Raw genomic sequence first — 22,570 nt, forward strand, 5'->3', positions numbered from 1 at the left:
GAATTTCAGCTTTTTAGGGACAGAGACAGAAAGGAGACTTTGTAAGATGGGAGCATATTGTTAAGGGAAGCCAAATCCAGCGGATTGGTTTGGAGACTAAAGTGATTTCACCTTCCTAATCTGCTAGGTGTGAGGCTGCAGTAGTTGCTGATTTCTGAGCCCGGCCTGTAGAGATGCCGAGCATGTATTCCAGAGATGTGAATACACATAGAGCACGCATTCAGCCAGTCACGCAGAGCAAAAGAGGCGGAGAGCAGTGCTCTTACCAGCACCCGCAGACACAAGCAGCATCACACAAGCATGGGGCAGCACAGAGAGCTCAATCCTGTATGCACACACCCCCACAGAAAGTAGGACTACAGTTAAGAAGATGACTTAGACTGCAGTGATCGGGGCTTGACCAGCCAAGCATACTGACCAGCAGCTTGCTTACATGTGGCTGGTCCCTTTTCTCCCCCTCCTCCCCATATTCCCATGCTTGTTCCCATATTCCCTGATGCACCCGGATTTTCCCATTCCCTTCCCTTGTCTCCTCTCAGTTACCCCTGCTTTTTCCAGTTTTGCTAAATCCGTACTCAGATTTCCCAAGGCTACCTAGGTAGTTTGGACCTTATGTGGTATTACTGGTACGGTTTCCTAGGCAGTGCTGGCCTTGCAAGGTTGTTCTCACCAAAAAGTCCCCGATACTCCCCTTCAGTGCTCTGTGAAGTTTGGCCATTTCTCATGTAGCTCTCCCTTAACTAGCTGTGAAATCCAGCAGTCCTTCAGGGCATGTTCTGTAACATTTGTTAGCTGCTGACACTTTCATCTGTTACGTCCAGCAACTTCTTCTGTCACATCCCGTGGTTTCTCATGTTCTCCTCTGTTAGCTAAACCTCAGGCCTGGCCCTGCTTCTGTGTGCATGCTTTGGCAGGTACGTGATACTGAGGAAGGGGGAGAGAGAGAGGGATATGTTTAGCTTGGAGGACCTGAGTTATTTAATGGGTTAAGTGGTGGAAAAGGCTGTAGCTTGATTAGCAACCCGAGATCAGCTGCAGGCTGTCGCTCTCCTTGCTTGGTTTTGCTCCTATTTTAACACGAGTTAGCTTGCTTGGATTAGCCACCCCGAGCCGTTTTATTTCCCGAGGCTGGGCATACGTTGTCTGCCTGTGACTGAAAGGGGAAGGCAGCACTGACTTGGGGGAGGATTTCATCTGTCTTAGAAAATTCTGTGTCTGCTTTTCAGAGTTTTTCTCATCTGCAAGGACATCTGGGACAATGAATTTTTTTGACAGGTGATTAAATATTATTAGCTATCGTTATCATTAATTAAAACCATTTGTAAATGAAGAAAAGCAAGTTTACTTCCCCAGTGGGCATATTTTTGCATGACAGTTTTGCAAGGCAGTATTATTTTAGTGATCTTTATGTAGATAAGGTGAAATCTGTGAGGACAATGGCTTTGTTGAGTTGAGATTTGTTTCTTGGTATTTTATTAGAACATGCTTTGCCACAGGCTCTGTTCTTCTTGTGGAGAATTCCAGATTACTCCTTCAAAACTTAGTTCAGCATCTTGTAATGCAGGAAGCTGCTGCATATACTTTTCATCTCCTACAGGAGAAATTCTCCCCACTCCCATCTCCATTTCTGAGCACCCACTTCCCCATCACCATTTTCTCCTTCCTTCCAAGGTTGGTTTGTCTGGCTGGGAGAGGGCTGCTGGCTGTCTGCTCTGCTTTCTGAGGTGTCCCTAGCAATGGATGGGGACTGCTGATCATCCCTGGCAGCGGGGAGAGAAATCTGCACCACATCTTCCCAGGCCTTCCCTAAAGGAAGCAAATGGGCCAGCTCTCCTGTCATCTGGTGGTGTTAGGGCAGAGCATGGAAGCGTAACAGCACTGTCAGCTTTAGTTACACTTCTCACGGTTTAGGAAGCCAGTTCTGGCCAGCAAAGAGGACTTGGTTACATGGTGCAGGGAAAAAAAACTAACATAGGTTTGTTTTTAGTGATCCCAATCCTCCTTTACTTAGGAACACTCATTGCTTTTATATCCTTTGCAGTCCTTGGCTGCAAAAATGAAACTTCATCCTCTCTCTTTTATAAGCAGCCCTCCTGCCATGGTCTGTGTTCCCTTGTATAACGCTGGGTCCTCTCAAAGTCTTTTGCTTCAATCCGATGTTCTGGCCATTAATTGATACTCACGCAGAACACCACCTTCTTCCTATCCCCCCATTTCCTCTTCGTTCCTCTCTACAGGGAAATTTCCAGAGTATGCAAAATTCCTAGGCTCTCTGTGCCACTTTACATGCTCTAGCAACACAAGGGGTGTGTGAGATTCTAAACATGATTAAAGCAAGTTTGGCAAAAAACTCAGTTGGGGTTGTTTGGGGTTTTTGTTAGTTCTTTTGAAGCACAGGCAGGGAATAAACCCAAAGTCTTTTTTTTTTCCAAAGGGAGAGACTAAGCCCAAAAAATGAATGTTTGACTTAACATAGCTGTTAAGTCTCATCCCCTCAGCTGCCACACTGAATCTTCATGCGCATTGGCTGCTTTCATTAAACTTCTGAGAATCTTTCCTCCATGCATACACATTAATACACGTACATGTTAACGTACACTTTAACAGTTCCACTGACTGCCATTTGGGAGCGCATCTAAAGCCCATTTCGATGTTGGAGAAGGTATTGTTACGATATGGTGATGGGTGAAATGTCTCCTATTAGGAAGTGAAGTGGCTGGGGGAGCCTCCCAACACATTCAGCACAAAGCCCGCAGTGTGGATTTGAGCTGCCAAAAGCTGCACAAATCACCATCAGGCTCGCTCTGAGCTGCGGATGGGGGAAGATTGAGAGGGGTTGCGTGCGGAGATGTTTGTGTAAAGTTTGAGGATTTTTAAATATTAGAAAATTGCAGTGGTTTGGTGCAGAAACAGCGTTCAAAGCAAAGAACAGAAGTGGGTGGTAATGGTTGAAGGTTATTTATCACAGCCAGACCTAGAAGCCTGGGAGTTTTTTAAACCGCTGTTCAGCTATAGCAGCGAAGGTCTAAACTCAATGCAGAGTCATCCAAGAGGCACAACAGTTCGAGCCTGCTTTCTGCTATTGCCCCACCAGCCTCCCCAAGGAGGGCAGAGAATAGAGCCCCACCATTTGCTCTGCAAGTGCAACTTCAGACAGGTGGGAGATGCCTGCAAGAAGAGGGTGGAAGAAGGGGACGCAGACAGGGTGCAGGAGTAAGCCTGCTCTGGGACACAGGTGAAAGATGTTTATGCAGGTCTATACAGTTATGTTCTACAGGAGAATGAGGATGGCTGCTGGGAGGATGGCACAGAAAGGCAATTACTTTTTAAAAAAATCTCTTGTCACGCACAGATTACACCAAAATGGGAAGTCCTCTCACACCAGTCCTGTCATGGATGAGAGAAAAGTCCTGAACGGGTTATGACCGTAGCACATGAGAAAGTTTAGGATGCAGCTCAGGAGGAATGATACTATGTTTGTACTGTTAGGTAGGAGTAACCTGCATCACAGCTGAGGTTGTGGGGTATGGAAACCTGGCCAGTTTAGTAAAGGATCTGGTGTTCTTGAGGATCAGAAGTTGAACATGAGTCCACAACTCCAGGCTATTTAGGAAAAAGCAAATGTCATGTTCCAGTGTATAAACAGGATAAGATCCCATAGGACATGGGAAGCAAACTTTCCTCTTTGCAATGCATTTGCAAGGCCTCAATGGGGTGCCCCTCAATGGGGTGCCCCGTTCTGAGCACCACATGTCAGAGGCCAAGCAGGGGGCAGCTGTGCCGATGGGGATGGCAAGACGTATCAGAAACGTGTGACCTGTGAGGGGCAACTGAAGAATTCAGAGCTCTTCGGACTCTGAAGGGAGATGTGAAGAGCCGTTTTCAAAAACACACGTTTCTGTAGCAAGAAATAATGTGTTCACCATGTCTGTGATGGATGGGAGAGGAAATAGCAGGCTTAAATTGCAGTAAAGGAGAAAGGATAAACAAAGAAAGTAAGTGTAGGCATGGTGAGACACTGAGATCGATTGCACAAGGAGGTCATGGAGTCTCCTACTGAAGGTGTTGAAGATTCAGTTCAGCCAGTCAGCTGGGGTAACAGGCCCGTTTAGTTTGGGTTTGAGGGGAGAGGTGGATAATTCAGTCTTTCAAATACCTTTCTGTTCCCCATTTTTCTATGATCTCCTAACACTGTTATATGTGTGAGTTGTACACTAGAGGCATGGTTTGGTAAGGCAGCAGATGGCTGGAGCACATTAAATGTAAGAATGTCAAGTGAAAATAGCTTTTAAAGCAAAGGATGAGGAATATAAAATTGGGATAGAGAACTAGTAATGTAAATAAAATTTTAAAAATGGAAAAAGTAATCAGAAGATACATGTTACTTGCCCTATTCTTCAATATGCTGTCTTTTTGGTCAGAAGAAAGTAATTATGTGAGTTTGAGGCTAAAGGCAATACCAAGTGTCTTGTGAACTTTGAGTGGCTTTTTTGAAGGTTCAGCCTCCGGTAACTGAATCCTTAGGAGTGCTTTGCCTGAGGGAGGGACAGAGAAGGAAGAAATATTTTCTTCCTTTACAGAGTAGTCTGTAGGGCTCTGCCCCATTTTCCTTGAAGAACAGGAGTTGGTTGTATAGGAAGCAGCTGGAGCTTGTTGAGAGAACTGCACAGGTAAATAACAGAGGAAGAAGAGGAAACCTGCAGGACAGCCAATTGACTATTAAAAGGTAAAACAAAGGTGTAACGTTGGCATACTAGGAGGGCCAAAAGACAAATAGAAGAGAAAGGATGAAAAATGATACCTGTCCTTGTATGTACATAGTCTGAGAGCATTACTTGATGGCTGGGGAGCAAGTATGAAAATGTGGAGGGCTTAGGATATGGTCAGAAAGTTGATTCATTGAAAGTAGCAATTTATTTGCATCAATGGGTTGGCAAGGATGCATGAACATATTATCTATTCAGGTAAGCCAGATAGAAGCAAGCAACACAAAGAAAAGTTAATGGCAAAAAGATACATTTAGGGGAAAAGTCTGAAGTCTTTAGATTTAAGACAGTGGAAGAACAGAAAAATAAGTGAAAACCAGATGTGATATATGATAATAATGATGCCACCTTGTAGAAACTGCACTAAGATGTCCAACATGCCCCTAAATTATATAGTACAGAGTACACAGAAAAGGGATTTGGACTACTCGTGATATTTTTGTTTGGGTACTGTCAACTCTTCTAGCAGACTGGCTCTGGGGCTGCTGTAAGCCCTGTTGTTTATATTGTTCACTAACTCATCAGTCTAGTAGTGAGGGTGTGGGTGCGAAAGTCTTCCTCAGCCCAATCCCATATCCATCAGAAGTGCAAGAGTTGACTGACCACTGAGATGAGTTTGCCTCAATATCCGTTAGTTGCTGTCATCCCTGCAAGAGTGCAGATGACCGCAGCCTTTTAAAAGGGCCAGCAGTTTCAACATGGGATTTCACATCAGAGTGCACTGCCTGGGCGTTGACATCCTGACTGGAGCTTTGTGACTGACTGTCCTCAAGGACTTCAGTGCATGCCTGAACATCAGCTGTGCTAGGCTAGCTCTTTACTTCTTTGAATTAATGGTCTCCCTGCATTTCACACGGTGTGAGCACTCCTCTCTGGACAGTCAAGAAATACGTCTAGAGAATTTGGTGCATGTTTGACCTCATGCCAGAGGGGTTTTGGCTCATTCAGCTGCTCAGCTCATTCCCATTTTAGCATGGAAGCTACCGCATGCCCATAGCAATATGAGGAGTCAAATTAAGGATTTGGTGTTATCTCGTTCATTTTGAAAAGACCAATCGAAAATCTGCTAAGCCAGCCTGCCAGCAGGTGAAATGAAAGCAACTCCCAAGCACATGGGGTTTTGTGTCTTGAAAAAAAATTGAATCATAGACATAAAAAAAAAAAGATGTGCTGAGGCTCCAGCCCAAAACTGATCTTATTTCCAATAAGGGTTTTAACTGTGTGAACAAAACCAGCTATCCTCTCAGTCATAAAACGTCACTTCAATCCAAGGTGCTTGAAGGGAGAGTGCAGGAGAGCTGTTACAATTAGTGTGCAATCTCATTAGCCTGTACCATTTTCCCCCAGTAGGCACTTGCTTGATTTGATTATAACAGTTGAAGATATAGGCAGTTTCAAAAGACAGACCAGTCCTGGATTATCTGAGCTCACCAAAGCTGTCCCCTGTGGATCAGACCCCTATTTGCATTGTTTCCTTAAGGCAAACAAGGCAACAGAAGTGCCTTTATTGGCAGTCATTGCTACATGCCGGGAACCTGCCAAGATTAATATACACCACATTCCCCTCCCCACCTCCTGCTTTCAAAAAGTAACCAGCATAAAAGTGTTTTTCAATTACTACCCAGTCAGAAACCTCATGTTGTCAGAAGCTGTTACTAAGAAGACAGTGGTTATTAATGATATACCGAGTTGCATGCTTCAGCATATCTTTGGAAATGATACAGATGTGTTTATTTGCAGATGACTGGTTAATTTTGCTTTGAATCAGTAAGTAATCTGCAGAGAACATATGTAGCAAGTAGCTAGGTATAATTTATTCATTGTTGCTTTAATTATTCTGTTTGTCTTTATTCCATATTGTCAGGTTTTCAGCTGCTGTTAGTAATAAAAGCAAACTGAAAACCCATGCAGCTGAAGTTATAGTTTCTTTAGCATTTTTCAAATGGGCAGGGGATTCATCTTTTCTTGGAATGAATTGATTTACTGCAACTACTGTCTAATGCAATACTATAGAATAAGTTAAAAGGTTATAAAAATTTTAAACACTCCTCTGAGGAAAGCGCATTCAAGTCATTTGCAGTATCTATGTAGAGTTATCTCAGTCTTTTTTGGTTGCTGGCATGGAGAGAAAATATCATTTCTAGAAATTCATCGTCATTTCAAACAATAAACTGAAACGGCATCAGTTAAAACTATTGAAGAAAATCAACAGTGTAATTTGACACCTCTGAGTTACAGATGATTAATTCAAATTTCAAGGTGTCTTCATTTCTCCATATATTATAGACTGACAACAGTTAATATCCTAACTAAACATATGCAAAAAACACCCCAATTAGTTTACCAGCACAGGTATGATTCCTTTTTGACCAAGTGCTATTTTGTATGTTGTTACCTGTAAAACCTTTTCTTTCCAATGGGATCTTTCTCCATTTTTTCCCAAGTCACAAATTTTTCATACAGCTGTTTTGCACCGTAAATTTGGAGGCCTGAACTTTCTCAGAAATGTAATGTTATTCTGGAACTGTTCCTTGGTCTGCACTTCTGACAATTTCGCTTTAAAGGAGTTATTGTTTGCTGCCTGACCACTTTCCTATCCCAGGTGAAGTTGCAAATTCCTGCAGGACAAATGTTGATGGTTTTGAGAATAATATTCCGTAAGTCAGTCAGAATTTGACTTGGCGTAAGAGTCTAGCAGAGATTGTGTAGTGTGTAAAATCAAAAATAATTTTGATATTAAAGTCATGCCAAACAAGCAGAGGCATCCTTTTTCCTCACCTTGAGAGTCTCCTGTTAACAGAAAACTGTAGATTCAGGGTATGCCTCGTTAAAAATTTTATTTACAAAAAAGCTATGCATTTTTTTCCCAAGAAAGTTTGCACGCTGTCTCTCCAAAAGTACAATTTATCCTACTGTTTACCGCTCTAATTTGAACTGAATTTATTTTGTAGTTATCCCTTGAACAACAGTGATCTGCATCAGTTCAACATTGAGGAGAATGGCGGAGCACCATATACCACAAAAATGCCTGCAAGGCACCACCACCACCACCGTCATCACCACCACCATGCGAATTATGGCGCCCTTGCTCCTGACAGCAAAGACATTGTTTCTGGAGTTCCAAACCCAAACAGTAAGTCCACTGCAGTGAATGTCATTTCAGTAACTGTGCTGCTTTCAGACTGGTCTCTGGCAAGGAGGGAAGGGGAAGGGGAAGGGGAAGGGGAAGGGGAAGGGGAAGAGGGAGAGGAGAGGGAGAGGGAGAGGGAGAGGGAGAGGGAGAGGGAGAGGGAGAGGGAGAGGGAGAGGGAGAGGAGAGGAGAGGAGAGGAGAGGAGAGGAGAGGAGAGGAGAGGAGAGGAGAGGAGAGGAGAGGAGAGGAGAGGAGAGGAGAGGAGAGGAGAGGAGAGGAGAGGAGAGGAGAGGAGAGGAGAGGAGAGGGAGAGGGAGAGGGAGAGGGAGAGGAGAACACTCATTTCAGTTTTTCTCCTTGAAGAATATGCTTCCTGTTATTATTTGCTAGCTTTGTCGTATGTGCAAATGAGACAAGATTTGCAATTTCCTGGCTTTGCTACGGGGTTGCGGGATTTGGTGTTAGATTGGTGTTCCATAGCTGAACAAATACCCAATTAGTCACAGATACTGAGTCTCTAGCAACTTGGCACAGGCTATTTTTTCATTGTTACTATTTATTTGTATAGTTTCACAAACCTATCCTCATCTGCCATTGTCTTTTGCTGATTTGCCCAGCTGGCCTTCAGCCCTCATTGTTTGGATCTGACTCTTGCTTTCATGTCTGCGCACAAACAGCAGAAATTTTGGAGCACTGGACAAACAGCAGACTAACTGCTTTTAGTTTGGGTAATGGGAAGAATTCCTGCTCAGCCCTACCTACTATGACTGGAGTATGCTTGCTTGCCCAGTGGAGAAATTCTTGGCTTGTAGAAAGCAAAGAGGAGAGAAGCTTATCTGTTTCTGATGCAACCTTGGGGAGTTTGGGTGTAAGTCTCTGCTGCTGAACATGTACAGGCTTTTTTAAGGCTACATAGCTTGGCCAAATGTTTGTAGGTTTACTCAGGAACTGGAAGAGAAACATCCCTGCCATTAAGCAATCCTACTTCTTGCTCTCCAAATTTATAATCTCTGCACTCTGCAGTGTGTGAGATGCTGAAGCTGTTTAAGTATTTCAGAAGATGGGCAAAACAAGGTATGATCTATTATTTTCCTTGCCTCAAGGGGATGATAAATTCTTCCTTTGCCCAGTTTTTGCCTTTATAATTGTAAATCACCCTGAGATAGGCATCCATTATGGAAACTTTCAGCCTGGACAGTTAATCTGACAACTTTCAAATTCCTGAAACCAGGATCTTGTAATGGATGGTTCTGGGTGACCTTGACTGTAGGCTGTCCCACCTCAGCAGTAATGCACAGGCATCTACCTGCACAGGCACTTTAATCAGACTTTGTTTCAGAAACCCATTTTCTTTAATTTTCTTTCCCAAGGAGACGGAGATAACAGTTTTTAGGAGGGAAGCTCAAGAAATAAAATGCAAGGCATTGTAGATGTTTAAGGAAGAAGTCCTAAGCAGCAATATTAATTGCTTGCTGGGGCTTTCAATTAAGCTACTCCCTTAGGAGCAACCTCCAGGAGACGTGCTGTGCTCCTCTGTCTTTCATGGATTTTACGCTCCATGCTGGCATACCTTCATGCTGTGAAGTGTGTGGGGCTGGCATGGCGCACTGCCAGCACGGCCTCCCTCCGCCTGGTGCTGCTGCGGAGGCCCGGGGCAGGCCGCTGGGCGCTCCTGTGCCGCCGACAGGTATCCCCTGTGCCGCCGACAGGTATCCGCATCTCGGCCGTGGTCTGCAGCGACCAGCGCTGGCCGGGAGAGCAGCACAGAGCACCCCGTTGGGTAACTGCTGGGCAGCTCGTCCTGGCCGTGCACCCGCTGGGCCTCAGCCGCCATGAGCAGCAGCTGAGCGCTGATGGCGGAGGGATGCTGGCAAGGCTGAGCTGGAAAGCCTTGCCCGGGCTGTCAGCCTGGTGCAGCAGGAGGTGGTGACCTTTCTGGGGGGTGTGCCAGCCTGTATTTTTCTTTCCTAAATTAGAGCTGAAGCACGCCAGGAGATTCAGTCAGAGCCAGCAATGCTGCTGCTGAGTGTCCCGGCCCTGAGGGCACTGCAGGCCCTACTGCCGCTGTCCCCCTCCTAGGGGATCCCCCCATCCTGCCCAGGGCCCCATGTCAGCCCCCCGGGGCTTCAACCCCTGCCCCAGCGACACCGCAGCAGGGCCAGTCTCCAGCTCCCCACAGTCCTGTGCCACGGGCCCACCCATAGAACAGAAGGCGATTAAAGAACAACAGCAAAAAACACAGTACAGGGTGTTTATTCCAGGTCTGTGTCTCCTCTTAGGCTGCACTGCTTTCCTACTCCTCCTCCTTGGTGAAATAAGCTTAGAAAAAGCTTAGATAAGCATAAGGGCAAACATCAGGATCAGTGCTGTTTGTGCTCACTGAGTGTTACCTGTGAGATGAAATGTGGGGCCCAGGAGGCTGTGTCCCCCCAGGCGTGGGGAGGGCGAGCTCTCTCCCTCAGACCCTGCACCGCTCGGGGCGTGCAGCCTCCCCGGCCTGTCCGGCAGCTGTGATGCTCTGAAGGGGACTTCAACAGCCGAGACATGCACGTAGCACCTATTCCTGGAGGTTTACCTTTCTCTTCATTTTGTCTGCTTTCGGCTGGTTCATGCTAGCTATTTGATGAGAGAAGAGGGAATCAGTGCTGGTTGCTGACATGGCCTAATGCCAGCAGCACCAAATGCACCCGTGCACCCGGCCAGAGGTGCAAAGCTGATTTCCCTTGAAAGGCCAGTCCACTGTTAGACCTGGCGTGTTTACGCTGTTAGATCAGTGGTGGTGTGGATAGGACCACTTCCCTTAAAGCAGAGTCAAAGTTATTCATTTGCAGTTTGGGGTGACAGGTCTGGGTGCCTTTTCAAGGCTGGTGCTCAGTGGGCTTGTTTTGGTTTCGTTTGTTTTTAATGGATTCATTAAAATGCTGCTCAGGCTATTTCAGCTGAGAAAACCGTCTTACAGAGAGCCCGTGGAAAAGGCTCGTAGCGTATGTCCTGAAATGGTTAGGAGCATGCTGGCTGTCAGTCGGTTATCTAGGACAGCACACGTGGCAGAGTGTGAGGGACAAGAAAACTCAGGCAGAGAGGAGACACTAGCAGGGGTCTTCGTCAGGAACCTGGGGACACAGGGCACTGATGTCTGGCTCTAGGCCGAGTGGAAAGGCCACTGCTGGGAAAGTGTTTCTAGGAAGGAAGTGGTCACCAAGCTGGGGACACTCTCAGGGAAAAGGGTGCTTGTGACCAAAATATCTCAAGTGGAAATGCCTGGAGAGCCAAAAGGTCTCATGGGGAGAATACGCTGTCCTAGTGGAAACTTCCCCGTGAGGCTGACAGAGGCGAGGCCGTGCATACCAGCACTTCAGTTCAGCTACCTTGTGGTTTTCCAGGGGACCACGGGTGTTTTGTAATTTATTCCAGTTCCTATGGACTGGACTCGTCTCTGAGCTCTGAGGTGGTTTTAAATTCATCTGAAGTGGAACGTGGAGTGACCCACCCGTACGTACCCAGCATCAGTTCGAGAGAGGAAGAAAGCGTCTGCCTTTCCTCCACTTAACACCTATTCTGATAAGTGCCAAAATTCCAGCACAATTCACAGGACACGGGCAGGAGAGAGGGAAACGACAGTATGCCCAGCCAAGGTCCCCTTTAAATACTGGTGCATGTTTCTCAGCAAACACATGGCCTGGGATTTTGTTACAGAAAACAAACCCGGGCCAGACCTGCCTGATTTTTCACATTCCAAGTAATTTGTCTACTTCAATTACTGGAAGAAGTGAAATCCAGCGAAACAAATCTGACGTGTGTGTTTATGAAGGCAGTTCAGCAGAAGATGTTGTTTTCCTGTATTCAGCCTGATTATTGAATTTGCGATGCTGCCCTTCACCTCAAAGCTAACATACCCAGATCCTATCTTTTTATGCAGCAGATCTTCCCCCAGTGTATTCGCAGAATCCCAGTCCCAGGGACTGCTGTATTCAACAGCAGTTGGCCTTACAGCGCCAGCACCGCACAGAGAGGGCAAGCTGCTTGCTAAGCCTAATTGGCATGGCAACGTTGTGCATGGATTACCAGGTGCATGTGAGCAGATCCACCGGCAGCAGCTGGGGCTATCACCGAAAGCAGATGCCAACAAGTATGCAATGTACCTCGCAGAATTTTTATGATGGAAAATTACAAACAAGAAGAGGGAGCCCAGCTTGCCTCTTGAACTGTGGGCTGAGCTTGCAGGTTATCACTTAAAAAAAGACATCCTTTATTCCTGAACTGCTCGCTACAAAAGTCCTTGTGTAACCCTGAGCAGAGAATGGTGTAATACAGACTGAGTTTCAGGCTGAAAACAGTGCTTTGAAGAACCACAGTGCTGCTAGATCCTTTCTTGAAATGAAAGCCTGGTTTTGCCAAGACTTAATGCTGACTCAGGAAATGTAAGCCTTTTGTAGGACTTCAATATTTTGCCTTTTTTTTAATCGGTTTTCAAGGTTGAGTTAAAAGGCTAAATTGGCTGGCTTGTTTTCCAGAGCTCTCCCTTTAAACAAAAAAACAGCTTAAAAGTCAGTTTTAAATCATAGCAAACTTGAATAATTTAAATAAGGCACTTTTTCCCCTCTGTCTTCTTTCTTGACAGAAAAATGGAATGTGTTTCTTCAAAAAAAAAAACCCATCATGTCTTATCTTACAGCTGTGGTAATTTATTTCCGGGTATCATCGGGCGGTTTCACAGTCTCACATCCATGGAAGCAGCTATGATGTGAGAAATGCCGAACTCTGGCATCACTAACTTGTGATGAGAGACCACCAAGGGAGGTCAATGCTGATATTGTAACCCCTTCTAGGACATTATTACCTCAGGGTCTGATAATGTTTCATCAATGCCAAAACCAGCTTTTTGCTTATATCCCTATAAGCTGGTTTTAGCAGTTTGTCTCTAGTCAGCAAAGCCCTTAATGTATATTTAAACAGCTGTAGAATTAGATCTTGAATGAGTAATATTTAATATTCTTAGGACAGCTTAAGAACCTGACCCAAACAAAACTGCAGTCAGTGCAAGATTTTTATTGATTTCAGTGGGCTTTGAATCAGACTCCAGAGATTACTGGATTTTTCCCAACTGTTACTACCTAGAATCCATGGCAAAAAGAAATACAGGAGGACACATGGATTTGTTAAATCATCACATGATGAAGCTCATTCTTCTCAGAGGACTTGCAAATATACGTATATATGCCACACCATCCCCAAGATGTTGGCAGAGACCTTTCAGGGCTGTCTCAAAAAATATTTTTCCTTGTCTTTCTGTGTCAGTGGTTTGCTCAAAATCTCTGTTGACAAAGCACAGCAAATTCCTGACAACAGTCTTAAGGAGGCTGGCATATAAATAAAGATGTCTGAGGAAGCCAAAAGCTATACTCTGATCTCTTTACACATTACATGTTCTGAGAGTGGCACCTTGGCTGCATAAATAATCCCTCTGGTGTCAACTGAGTTTTAGAATATATTGGGGGGGAAGGGGGAGGAGTGTAAGGAGAGAAGTATCTAGCCCAAAGCTGGCAAAAGCCCTGCTGAAATGTAGGGATGCGAGACAAGGGGGAGGGGGAGGAATTATTTTATAAATAGAAAAAGGAAAAATGACCCAACAGGCATAATTATGAAATGTTTTAGATGGTCTTACGGGGAAGATGGTTTGCTGACCACTGTCTCTTGAAATGCAGCTGAGTGTCTTGCTCTGCGGTTCCTCTGTAGCCTCCCTTCAGACTGTGTGTTTTTCTTTCTTTCTTTTGGGCATCTTTTAGAACTGAGCTCAGGACTTCCCCTTCTTTATGATGAAACTTCTCATCTGAAGAAAATAGAAACGGAGAGTGTGAAGGTAGTTGGACCATGGCCAGCCCTGCACGTCAGCATGAACAAGGTATAGCATATACATATATACTTTTACATATATATGCCAGAGAGCCCCTTTGTCACTTCATATTCAAAAGCTGCTGCTTTTTCACGTCCAATTCAAATCAACATTCATCTGCAACTGGCTTGCTTTTTAATCACCTCTCACCATCTCCTTATGGGACTGGGGTTTGGTTTTTAGATTTAGCATTTCCTTCAACTTTGCCTTTTAAAAATTCAGAAGCTGCTGCAACAATGTTATGATGTAGTTTTAGTTTAGTTGTGAAGAGTTAGTCATCTAGGCAGCCCAGAGCTGTAAAAAAATAACACTTTTAAGTGATAAAAAAAAAAATCTTGTTTTTCTACATGAAGAGTCTGTGTTATGCCTTAAACTCCCCCAGCATCTGATGTTAGTGGGTGTTTTATGAGTGAGCTTTTGCAGGGGTGGCAAAACAGCCATGTGCCACTGTTTCTGCCAGAGATCAGAGGCCACCAGCTCAGTGGCTTCTTGTATCCATGTGAGGCAAAACACACTGTGCCTCCGCTGTGCCTGCCTGCCTTGAGCTGAGTCTGGATAGAACCATAGAGACCTGGAGCTCTGGTTTGCAACCACGTTAGTTCTGAGCTGAACCCAGTGAAGTCAAAGAGAGCATTGCTACTGGCTTCAAATGAGGTGGGTCTGGGCCTCCAGTGACTATACAGACCTGTTAAAAGAAACATGATGTTTTGAGAGTTTTCTGTTAGTTCAAGGGAGAACTCAAATTACTTTACATTAGCCTTTTGTTACTGATATTATTTCAACAAGTGTTAGGGAAAATAAAGTCAAAGGGGAGGTGGCAAAGTGTATAAAAAATATAAGCGCAAAGGGGATGTATACCTATATTTCATAGTCTTTCTTTTTTCTGGATGAGAGAATCCAGGAGATGGAAGTCAAGGCTGAAAATCAGTGAGTCAGGTGTTTCTAATAAAAAAAGAAATCTTGGAAATTTTTTTTCAACATTCTAGTTAATTAAAGTTAATCCATAATGCACTGGATTTTCTGTCATGAAGATTTGCTTGAAGAACCATGTTCAGGGTGTGTCATGGGGTGGTGGTATAGTTCAGCTAAGGACTGTAGTCCTTATGCCTTATGAATGTGGTCATGAGACAATGACCTATGTCATAACTTTTGAGACTTCTGAATTAACAAATGAAGGTGGAATATTTTAGACTTTTTCACAAATCTATTTGGTTATCAGTTGTGAGGAGCTGTCATTTTGTCTGACTGGTTGGTTTGAGTGCGGATAAAAAGTTAAATCATAAAGTAGACAAGCTGGGGTGAAATGGAAAAGAAGTAATCTTTTTCCCATGGACATTTCTCAAGTTGTTCTTCTAGAAATAGTCTTAAGTGGTAATAAGTACAGTTTTTTATAGGCAAAGCTAATTAAGCATTGACATAGTTTGCCAAAGGAAAATTCTCCATCTTGCAGATTCATCCAGTGAATACCCAGGTCTTGTGGGAGAAGCACTGTAGTTCAGATGTAATTACTGATACCCTGTCTTAACCCCAGCTGAGAACATTCACTTAGGTGCAATGGTCAAAACATGCTTTAAAGGACAATCCTACACTATTGAGTTTATTGACAGCTCAGTTTGGCATATATGAAGGGCTAAAGTGAAGAAGTCAGAGGACTCTCTCCACGTTGACCACAGTGCACAGGTGGATAAAACAGTCTGGCCTGTGTTACGCAAAAGATCTGAACATATTATCTCAATGGTACCCTTGTGATCTCAAAATGAGTAGATTTATGGTCTTTTTCTTTCTTTAAATGAAAGCTTAAAACACTTTGGTCCTGTATTCCACCAAACGTGCAAGTAGTCCCAATAGAGTCCCTGTGACTTCTGCCTGGCAAAGCCTGACCTCTGATCCTCTTGCTCTTCTTTCTTCTCTGAAAATCCGTGGAGGGAGAACTCAGCTCTTCTATAATAAATGGTTTTATTTGGCTTGTCCTGACAGCTCTAGAATCTTGTCCACAGTCAGATGGGTTATTTATTTAAGGACTAATTAGCAGAACCCAAGGCCTAATTAGCAGAACCCAGTATCAGCAAGTCAGTGCTTCACAATAAATGCAGCTGCACAGTAAATGCAGCCTGTGTCTGCTGTGGTGAGACTTCCATCAGTCAAGGTTTAGCTGATGAAAAAGTCTTGGAATGGGCACCAGGAGCTGCTAAATGCTTCAGTTTCTGGCAGAAGCTCAGCAGAAGGCAAGGCTAGAGACATGGGCTGCCTAATGAAAACCCTCTCCTGGCAGTCATAGAGGGTTTGGGTTTAAGAGCTGGGCAGCAATCCCATGAACAGCAGTTACCATGTGAATGCAAAGGAGGCCAGTCCCTCAAAATGTATTAAAATTGCCATTTTGATCCATCTGAAAATTGTACATGCTCTTGAAACATGCCCAGAGTCACCACTGGAAAGCACCTCAGCGATCAAGCCCTCACATTACAGGCTGTGGGTTGTGACTGACAAATCATTCTGAAGTTCTTTTGGCCCCTCGCTTGTGGTTTCTTCTTCAAGCACCATTTTCTGACCTAGATCCTACTGAAATGTGTACACAGAGCTTGTAAAGCTAAAACAAACAAGCCACAGGTCTTTGAGCTTGTGCGGAGCCTGGAGTCACCTCAGCAGATGGCTTCTCCAATGAAAGAGAGGGGCATGCTGTAAATATTGGGCTAACCCTGGGCTGAAATGCTGTGGAGCATCACCCAGCACAAAGGCAGTGGGGCAGGTTAGACAGGATTGAACAGCCCTGAACTGTGACAAGCATTTTTCGCTATGAGTGTGGCCTTTAAAGCTCCTTTGGTTATGGTAGTTAACTAGCTACTCAGTCCAGCAGCAAACAGATTTTAATAAGTGGTCAGTGTGTCTAGTTTCTGGCAAAAAAATTAAATGTTAACAGCTCTCCTGCACCACTCCATTGATTTCTATTCTGCTAAGTGCCTTTTATTCCCTAGTTTTGCATCCTCTGAAATATTATGCTTAAACAAAACCAGTGAAGCAGTTACGAAGCTGCTTCATTTGCTCTATTTCTGAAAATAAAGCAATGGTTTCCACATCTATTGTGGAGTCCCAACTTTCACTCCCTCTATTCCTGTTGCTAATTATTATTTTTTCAAGCAAAGTGCTTTGGGCCTGGAATTTGTCAGGCTTCATAATCAACCCATAGGAGAATTAACAAGAAATTGGGTAAATTAGATTCAGCAGTTAATTAATTTGATTGTCCGCTACAGCAAACTTTGTCTCATGGGAATGATGAATGGATGTGTCCAATCTCTTTTCCAGAGCTGTTTGGTACAGTGGACATGTCTGTCCACCTACTGAATGATGAAAGTCAGTTTCAACATGCGTTTCATGCCCTTTGGTGCTAGCAGACTCCTTCATCTCCAGGAGAGACAAGCCTAAGTGTTGTAGCTGTGAATATATTTCTGATTTTCTTTCTTGAAAGCCTTTCCTTAGAAAAATATGTTCTCCCATCCCCCTTGCTCCATGTGTGTATGTGTGTGTGTATATATATAAAATATAAAGCCAAGAATGTATTGTTAGCATTTCTGAAATCTTGGGAGTCTAGTAATTATTAGTCCAGATATAATTATGACATAGAAAGAAAGAATACTAATACAGTTCAAATTAGTACCCCTTTTCCTAGTGTTATGCTCACCCTTCCCCTGTACCCCTGGGTCCTAAGGTTGGTGATTTCATTCTGGTGGGGGGGCAGAGGGGTGTTGTGATGGTCATATTCATGGTTTCTTCTTCCTCACTCTAGGATCTACTTTGGGTCCTTTTGTGCGTTTGCAAACATGCTTTTACACCTTGCTCTTTCTTCATTGATCTGCATCTTCACGTTACACCCAAATTTGCTATACATGGTGGCTTTTACACATATATGCTAGATCCTATGTCTTCGCTCTCTTCATTGCCCCTAAAACCAGTTTTGTCCAGGTCCAGGTCTGCATTTCTTTAACTGGCCATTGGTGAATTGTTTATAACCATGGGGTCTCCAGGGCCAGCCTGTGCCCCTTGCATTATCACCCCATGCCTGCGCTCCTCTACACAACCTCCTGTGTCTCCACTTCTCAAGGCCGCTGTTATCGTACCAGCCCTGTGTTTTATATATCATTGTGTTAAAGTCATAAATACCTCATTCTACAAAGAATAACTGCTTGTGTTACTGTTTTCTATATAAAATTATTGCTGTTACAGCTAAACCTAGTAAAACAAAGCCTCAGGCAGATCACGAAAGGTTCAGAGAGAGCGAGCCTGATGAGCCTCAATGGCTTTGCAAACTCTCTTCAAAGCTTATGGCCTTTTGCTAGCATGGCAATACCACATTACAGGGCTACCCAGTTACACTACTGACTGCTTGCAAATGATACCACTTGCAAAAAAGCTGTGGAACTACCTGCCCCATGCACAACTGCAAAGACTAAAGCTACCGCAATTCCAAAAATCATTTGTGGTTTAAAAAAACCGGCACAAACAACTCACTTTGTTGATATATCTGAGACTCTGGTGTGTGATACACTGATCAGAGGGTATACCATGGGAAACATGGCTACCATGACCCGGTAAGGCTTGGCACTGCCATTGGCACTGATCATGAAGCTTGGCACTGACAGAGGCAGGATCTAATAATATTGAGCAATAGTATTTTATAAAATAAATTTGATACCAGGAACTAAAGAGGTTTGCTCCAAGGATATAAGCATAACAAGATTTTTTGGGGAGTTATATCTTTCATTAGACAAACTGATAGTTGACCTGAGGAAGGTCTTGTGTATTTGACAGCTTAATGAGGGGTTTTTTTTGTCTGTTTGTTTTTTCAAATGTATTTTTCTAATAAAAGATGCAGCTTCTGCTTGCAAACTTTGCCTCAAATAAGAGTAACACATAATCATACAGGTCTTACCATTATGGTATCTGTTCATAATTGGTGTTAGCTATCACATGGAAAAAATTCAATAATTCTCCTGGTGGAAAGAGGGCAAAAGAATCTGTAGATTTTCATGCACATTTGCAGATGTAGTTGAGTTCCAGGAAACCAAAAGCTTTGACCTTACATAGCTGATGTGCATTCAGAACCTATATATCTGTCTTAGTCTTCATTAAAATTTTACCTCCCACTAGTAGTGAGACTAGCAACGAAGAATAAACTTGCGTTCCTAAACAAAATTTTAATTCTATTCTTCAGACATCTCCAGCTAAATACGTGTTTTAAACATACTGTTTGGCTAAGAGGAGACTATTGATATATTCACAGAGGCAAAAGATCATGAATCTTGTTCTTGGTACAAAGTTTTATGTGGAACAAAGCACGAACCTTTTAAAGCAGGGAGAATGAAAATGTTAAGTACAGGAGTGGTATTGCTGTGTTTCATGCAACTATTTTTATATTCTGTACGTGTACGTATTATTCAGTTAGCTTTGCAAACCAAAGCCAGTGTCATCATTATCTAACACCGTACAAATCTGCCTTCAGTTCTAGTATCAGCAAATGTAATTGAATTTAAAGTAAATGTTTGGGAGGAGAAAAGCAAACCTAAGACCTCAATTATAAAAAGAAAAAAAGGCATCTAGTTTTATGTGTGTATATATCTGAGCTAGTTCAACCCACTTCTATCAAACCCACTTAAATGCAATTCTCCAGTATTCTCTTTCTCTGGAAAAATAAAGTTCTGCATCAATGGTGAAAGTGATGTGAACACATTGCTATTTTTTTAGCACCAGCAGAACTGGAGATGGAAAATTGGAGTGTTATCAGGTATCTTAACTTAATGGGTTTTTTCCTCATTTCTAAACCTTTTAGGATGAGTTTAGATTGCAATTTTAAGCAAGAAGATTATTTCTTTCAAATGCAAGTTTGACTCTCAGACATTCACTTGAAAGGGGTATCTCAGATTCTTTGGAATTACATAATAAGAAATGATAAAATTGGAAGTTTCATTAACATTATGCCATGTTTAGTTTTCTAGTGACTTCCACATAGAATGCTCTTAGTTTATAAATGAAAATAAAATTTTAATAACTGCCAACCTGGTACAACATTTGAATACCCAGCTGCTATCTTTATGCTTCACTCATCACTGCAAGTGATAAGGATTCTGGAAATGTAAGATTTCTTTATTATACAGCAAAATAAAGTAGATTACAGCTTTCATTCTTGCAGCAATAGTATATAGAGATTCCAAATGCAGGCAGGTTTTAGGTCTTTTATTTTCTTATAAACTAGTGAAATGAACCATAGAAGGAACTGTATGGTTTTGTAGTCCTGAAATATCTTTTTTCTTTTGCCTTCTTGATGACAATTATACTTCAGGAGTTAAATTGGGGGATGAATGGGCTTATATGTAAAGATTAGTGGCATTAAGGAACAATAGGAACTTACATAGATGCTTAGAAGTGCTAACAGTCTGCAGTAAGGAGGTGCTACTTTGTTCTACGGTTTGAGTTCACTTTTAGTCTGGCTCTTCAGTGCCACTGACTAATATTACACTGTGTAATAGTCTCAGCTAATCAGCTATGTGAGAGCAGAATTCAGTAATGATTCAGGATGTGCTGCACTGTGGCAGAAAAGTCCATCAATTGCCAAGGCAGACCGGCAAAGAAGCCTTTCACACATGTTCAGAAGCTAGAGGAGATTTGGGTCAGGTCGAGCACTCCCAAGCCCTCTATGGGGTTTGTGTGCAGTCAGCGTCTCTACTGGGGCAGGGGGAGGTGGTGGCCTTCGGCTGCTGGCTCAGCATCTGGGGAGCAGGACGAGGCCAAGCAGCGATTGCAGCAATGTCTGCTCTTCATGTGTGATCAGTCACTAAAGGTGCTGCTGCTCCTGGTGGGGTGCAAGCAAAGCAAATTTTGGTTGCTTGAAGGTGAAACCCTTAAAGTGTGACCCAAACAAGGGCTAAAGCAGAACTGAATGCCCAGGAATGGCTTCTAGAAAGCCTGCAACCTCCAGCAGCAGCAGCAGCAGCTTTCCCTTTTCAGCCAGGTCCATGAGCATCAGCATTTGGACTCCTCGAGTTATGAGAATCTCAATGTGAGACTTGCACATCAGATCCCGCACTGGGGACAGTCTCCATTACATGGAGTCATCTGATATAATCCTGAATACAGCAGGAGGTTTAGACCTTTCGAGAGTTCCCAGCTACAGGACAGCCCTGAGGGCTTTTATCTTGCTCTTGGTCAATGTGGAGAAACTGGGCAGGGAAGGAAGAACATAAGGACTGAAAAATATCCATATCTATCTGAATAACAGATGGATGGGACTTTGGAACTTTTCAAGTTACGAAACAAGCTTGTGTCCTAACCAAGCATCGGTTGTCTTGATTTATGTAGTAAAATACAGTTGCTTAATCTTGCTTGACTGAAATGATATTTAATTATTATCCAGTGTTAAAACAAAGGTGGGATTTTGCATGGCCTTTAGAAATGCCACTGCTTAGTGCGTTATTCTTTCTGCTATTAGAAATCAATACACTTACAAGTTGACAATAATAGCAGCCCTTTTAAAGTGTGTAGTAGTGCACTGTGACTACCAAGACTATTGGTGAAGGAAAAGTTTTGCTTTCTTTACAGTTAATTTTGTCCTTTTGAGTATCTCCACTTCTCAGCTTCATGAGTATCCCAGAAAAGACACCTATGTCAAAAAAATATTTCATAGTTTTTTTCATATGCTTGCCAGAACTACCGTTATATTCAAGAGTGAATAGATGACTACAGTTCCATAAGTTGCTGCAGCTAGATGCTGTAACTTTTCATTTTAAGTATTTTTTTTTTTCCCTTAGGAGGAAAGTGGGGAGAATGAAAACCCCAAAAATATCTTCCGCTAAAACCAGTAAATGTGGCTTGGCAAATAAACATGTAAGAATTATTAGAAATTTGCCAGAGAAAAAAAATCTCATGATGAGCAATCCTTTAACAGACAGTTGTTCAAAATCATACCTGGCAGCTCTGGCATTTCAGATGCAGAAGTCTGCTGGACCAACTTTGCTTACACATGAGAAATACCTTGCAGTCTCAATAGAGTTCTGCAGAGGTCTGGCTCTTTCCCTCCCCAGTGTTTGCAGAACAGCTTCCTCAGGCATCTGTGATTTGCTCCACTTGCAGAAAGCGTACCCCCGAATCTTGGTGTTCCCTTTTGTCTGTGATTGTTCACGGACCTGAGAGAAGAGTCAGTAAGATTGTAGTTACTGTCAACCAGTGGGATGCCATGGGGGAGGGCAGAAGGAAGGATAAAGGAGGCAGGTTTTCAAGTTAAAGGGCTAATCATACAGTAATTTCAGCGGCTAAAAAATGGCTGGTTCTGTCTTGAAATACTTTCCAGAAATGAGCCTCAAGGATGCACTGGACCTGGTTTATTGATGCCTTGTACCTGTTTGGGCTGAAATCTGAATTACAGCATTACCTATCTGTCCTGTCCGGGTGTATACGACCACTCACTCTTTGCAGCAATGAGAGTGGAAAATGAATGCATAGTCTAGGCTGTTACCTGGTTGTAATTCAGGTCTCATTTTCAGGAAGAATAGGAAAGTTTGCAATGGCTGATTTGCTTGCTTGAAGGTGAAACCCTTAAAGTGTGACCCAAACAAGGGCTAAAGCAGAACTGAATGCCCAGGAATGGCTTCTAAAAAGCCTGCAACCTCCAGCAGCAGCAGCAGCTTTCCCTTTTCAGCCAGGTCCGCAAGCATCATTGCCCAATTCTTCTTTAAAATTATATAAGATATTACAGTTTGATTGTTTAAGAGTTCGCGTTTACAATCCTGGTCTC

At 43.2% G+C, this 22,570-nt stretch overlaps 1 protein-coding gene across 1 annotated transcript in view; it reads left to right on the top strand.

Moving 5' to 3' along the window:
* EPB41L4B (erythrocyte membrane protein band 4.1 like 4B) overlaps positions 1 to 22,570 on the top strand; it is a 180,720-nt gene that overhangs the window by 100,516 nt on the left and 57,634 nt on the right. The window contains exons 16-18 of the mRNA XM_072851334.1: positions 7,718 to 7,913; position 10,708; positions 13,685 to 13,800. Of these exons, the coding sequence (XP_072707435.1) occupies positions 7,718 to 7,913; position 10,708; positions 13,685 to 13,800 (313 nt within the window). The remainder of the gene's footprint in view (positions 1 to 7,717; positions 7,914 to 10,707; positions 10,709 to 13,684; positions 13,801 to 22,570) is intronic.

This window comes from Ciconia boyciana, chromosome 2, assembly GCF_034638445.1.
Source record: "Ciconia boyciana chromosome 2, ASM3463844v1, whole genome shotgun sequence".
Classification (NCBI taxonomy): Eukaryota; Metazoa; Chordata; class Aves; order Ciconiiformes; family Ciconiidae; genus Ciconia; species Ciconia boyciana.